Raw genomic sequence first — 4,326 nt, forward strand, 5'->3', positions numbered from 1 at the left:
CAATCATGTCTGACTTTTTGTGACCCTATGAACTGTAACCCTCCAGGCTCCTCTGTCCATGGGATTCTCCAGGCAGGAATACCGGAGTAGGTTGCCATTTCCTCCTCCAGGGGATGTTCCCAACTCAGGGATCGAACCTGCGTCTTTTATGTCTCCTGCATTGGCAGTTGGGTTCTTTACCACTAGTGCCACTTGGGAAGCCCTTCTTTTTCTCCTAGGAACATAATAGATACTACTTTTAAAATTTAAGAATCTAAAATTTCAAGACCTTTGCTGTATACCTGGATTATTATCAAACTGGACTTGGCCTGAATTAACTAAGAGATTTCAGAGATCTTCCCCTATTTGTCAGAAGTTAAAATGATGAAAGTACAAAGACTTTCCCATAGATCGGTGATTCTTGATAAATATTGGAAAGTAGAATTTGAACTAGAAATGGAATTTGGGAAATACAAAATATTGGAGTTTCATTATTTTGTTGTTTTGTCTTTAAAATTAGAGATCTTTCCGATCCCACTGGTACCTTATGAGAAATACATAAATGAGAGTATAAAAGGCTTCAGATTAGGTTCAGAAGCTAGCCCACCTTTCCTTTTTTTTTTTTTTATGCTGTGAACATCTAGCAATAGAAGTAAATGATAGAATTTTATTAATCAGGGAGAGGTTCATTTCTGACAAGGTGGCATTAGGACATTGTCCTCCAAATTGATGCCCTTAGTAACACTGGAGACCCAGATGCATAACCAGTAGTCACCACAGGTGCCCGTAGTGTGATTAAGTCTTCATCTATATCCTTCTCGACGGTGCTGTTGTGCAGGTGGTGGCTTATTGCTCACTTTCTTTTTGGCCTCAGTTTCACCAAGTCACCCCGTGGGCTAATGGAGGCTCTGCTTTTCATCCACTGTCTGTTTAATAGTGTCTTTACCCAAGATGGGAGTCAATGAAAATTTTCTTATGCCAATTTCAGAGTCTAGGATACCGATGCTTCAAAGTCAGTTGCTATTTGTTTTTAAAACTGCTGTTTGAAAGTCCCTTTCTCATATGGTATATAATGAGTTTGGAAAAGCTAAATCTTGAAGACAGAATTTCAGTAAGCATTTAAAAACTACCATTATAGAATACTAGAATTTTTCTAATGCATTATCATGGGTAGATTAGAATTACTCAATTTTCCAATTAAAATAAGGAAATAGTGATAGACTATGGCTTATAAATGTCTTTTACAAGCTTTTTAATATATTGTGTTCATCTTTGGAAAATAATCTACTGGAAGCAAATTTTTAATTTTTACATTGCCTTTTTATCCCAGGTGAAGTGTTTGTCTTAAACGATGGTGGAGAAGTTGATTTAGACCTTGGAAATTATGAAAGGTTCTTGGATATTAATCTTTATAAAGACAACAACATCACTACTGGGAAGATATATCAACATGTGATCAATAAAGAGAGGCGTGGCGATTACCTGGGGAAAACAGTACAAGGTATTATATTCCACAAACACTAGAGGGCCCTGTTGGCTGAGCACTCTCTGCTTAAAATAGACCTAAAGATGAGGAGGTCCCTGTGCTTTATAAGCTTCAGTCCTTCTCAAATCCCTCTGTTCTTTTCTTTCCTTCTTTTTCCCCACCTCCAATTTTATTGAGATATAATTGACGTACAGCACTGTATAAGTTTAGGGTGTATAGCGTAATGATTTGACATCATACAATGGTGACCACAATAACTTTAGTGAATATCCGTCATCTCATATAGATGCAAAATTAAAGAAATAGACAAAAATTGTTTCCCTTGTGATGAAAGCTCTTAGGATTTACTCTTTTAATTTATAGAACTTAGAACCATGTTAATTATTAATGTATATAATTAATATTGGAGAAGGAAATGGCAACCCACTCCAGTTCTTGCCTGGAGAATCCCAGGGATGGGGGAGCCTGGTGGGCTGCTGTTTCTGGGGTCGCACAGAGTCGGACACGACTGAAGCGATTTAGCATAATTAATATATTTATCATGCTGTACAATACATCCCTAGTACTTATTACTGGAATTTTGTACCTTTTATCTGCTTTCATTGGCTCAAGTGGTAAAGAATCTGCTTGCAGTTCAGGAGACATGGGAGATGCCGGTTCAGTCCTTGGGTCAGGAAGATTCCCTGGAGAAGGAAATGGCAACCCACTCCAGTATTCTTGCCTGGAAAATCCCATGAACAGATGAGCCTAGTGGGCTACAGTCCATGGGGTCACAAAGAATCGAAATGACTGAGCACACACTCACACATCCATTCCCCTGACCCATAACCACAAATCTGATATATTTTTTCCCGTTTGTTTTTTAAGTATAACTAACCTACAACTAACCTATGGGGCTTCCCTGATGACTCAGATGGTAAAGAATCCACCTGCAATGTGGGAGACCTGGGTTTGATGCCTGGGTTGGGACGATCCCCTGGAGGAGGGCATGGCAACCCACTCCAGTATTCTTGCCTGGGAAATCCCATGGACAGAGGAGCCTGGGAGGCTACAATCCATGGTGTCGCAAAGAGCTGGATATGACTGAGCAACTTCATAACCTACAACACTATGTTAGTTCCTGTTATACAGCATAGTGATTTGGTATTTCTATACATTTGAAAATGATCACTACGGTGTCTATTACCATGTCACCATGCAAACTTCAAGTTTATCCTCCATGTTCCTGATTGTATTTTCATCAGTCTTTTCTTTGTTACTAATGTCATTGTTTCCTTTAGCCCCCTTTTCTGCCCTCTTTATCTTTCTCTCTTTAGCTTTTATTTATGAAATCCATAGGGAATCTTCATCACATATCTGATTGGGTGTAGATCTGAGTCAATTTTTGTCCTTAATATGTTCTTTTTCTACTTTTTTCTTGAATCTTTGCATTGATGATGATTACTTCCTTTTGAAGAATAGCAGTAGGAAGGAACATGGGATTGAACAGGAGGGCAACATGATGACTTTTTTCACCAACCTTTTCCATTGGTCACATGTTTCTGTCAGGTTGGTTTACTTCTACAAAATATCAGATTGATTCTAGTGGAAACAGATAGTTCTTTTATTAAGCAGACACTCCCAAGACATGGGAGCAGACCAACGGCAAAGGGGTGGTAACAACTCCCACTTGGCTTCCCTTTTTATACTCCCTGTCTCCTCTTGATTCTGTCCTATGCAAAATAGGGCTTGTACCCACCACCAATCAGGAAAGGGAATGCAAATTGGCATACACACAAGGCTGATTGACAGTTGCAGGTTACATAATAACAGGCTGTATTGTACATGTCCTTCCCATAATTCAGTCTGTTATAATCAGATGTATGTATGTATAGAATATTTATGAACCCTTAAAGCTGGCTACGGTTACTTGAGGACACAGCTGTGCATCAAGGGCGCATATGCTGGAGTTGGAGAAGCCACTGTGGTTATTTCTGTAGCATATTGTGAGCTCTCCTGGGTGTGTCTGGGTTGGTGTTTAGACATCAGCTTGCATCCTTTTCGGCTAGACCACCCCTCTTGCTCATGGCTAACTTCCTACCTAACAATTCTGATTATTCTCTTTTGTCCTCTGCAACCGTTACCCCTTGTATTCATAAGTTCCTATGTGGTAGGGAACAGGCTAGCAAAGTAATGCTCAAAATTCTTCAAGCCAGGCTTCAACAGTGTGTGAGCTATGAACTTCCAGATGTTCAAGCTGGATTTAGAAAAGGCAGAGGAACCAGAGAGCAAATTGCCAACATCCACTGAATCATCAAAAAAGCAAGAGTTCCAGAAAAACATCTACTTCTGCTTTATTGACTACGTCAAAGCCTTTGACTGTGTAGATCACAGCAAACTGTGGAAAATTCTTCAAGAGATGGGAATACCAGATCACCTTACCTGCCTCCTGAGAAATCTATATGCAGGTTAAGAAGCAACAGTTAGAACCAGGCATGGACCAATAGACTGGTTCCAAATTGGGAAAGGAGTATGTCAAGGCTGTATGTGGTCACCCTGCTTCTTATATGCAGAGTACATCATGTGAAATGCCAGGCTGGATGAAGCACAAGCTAGAATCAAGATTGCCAGGAGAAATAACAATAACCTCAGATATGCAGATGACACCACGCTTATAGCAGAAAGTGAAGAAGAACTAAAGAGCCTCGTGATGAAAGTGAAAGAGGAGAGTGAAAAAGCTAACTTAAAACTCAACGACATTCAGAAAACTAAGATTATGGCATTCAGTCCCATCACTTCATGGCAAATAGATGGGGAAACAGTGACAGACTTTATTTGGGGGGCTCAAAATCACTGCAGATGGTGATTGCAGCCATGAAATT

General features: G+C 39.8%; 1 protein-coding gene across 1 annotated transcript in view; it reads left to right on the top strand.

The window, feature by feature from the left end:
- Positions 1 to 4,326, top strand: part of CTPS2 (CTP synthase 2) — a 37,016-nt gene that overhangs the window by 4,483 nt on the left and 28,207 nt on the right. Inside the window, exon 2 of the mRNA XM_010830628.1 lies at positions 1,310 to 1,480. Within this exon, the coding sequence (XP_010828930.1) occupies positions 1,310 to 1,480 (171 nt within the window). The remainder of the gene's footprint in view (positions 1 to 1,309; positions 1,481 to 4,326) is intronic.

This window comes from Bison bison, unplaced genomic scaffold (assembly GCF_000754665.1).
Source record: "Bison bison bison isolate TAMUID 2011002044 unplaced genomic scaffold, Bison_UMD1.0 scf7180017864518, whole genome shotgun sequence".
NCBI lineage: Eukaryota > Metazoa > Chordata > Mammalia > Artiodactyla > Bovidae > Bison > Bison bison.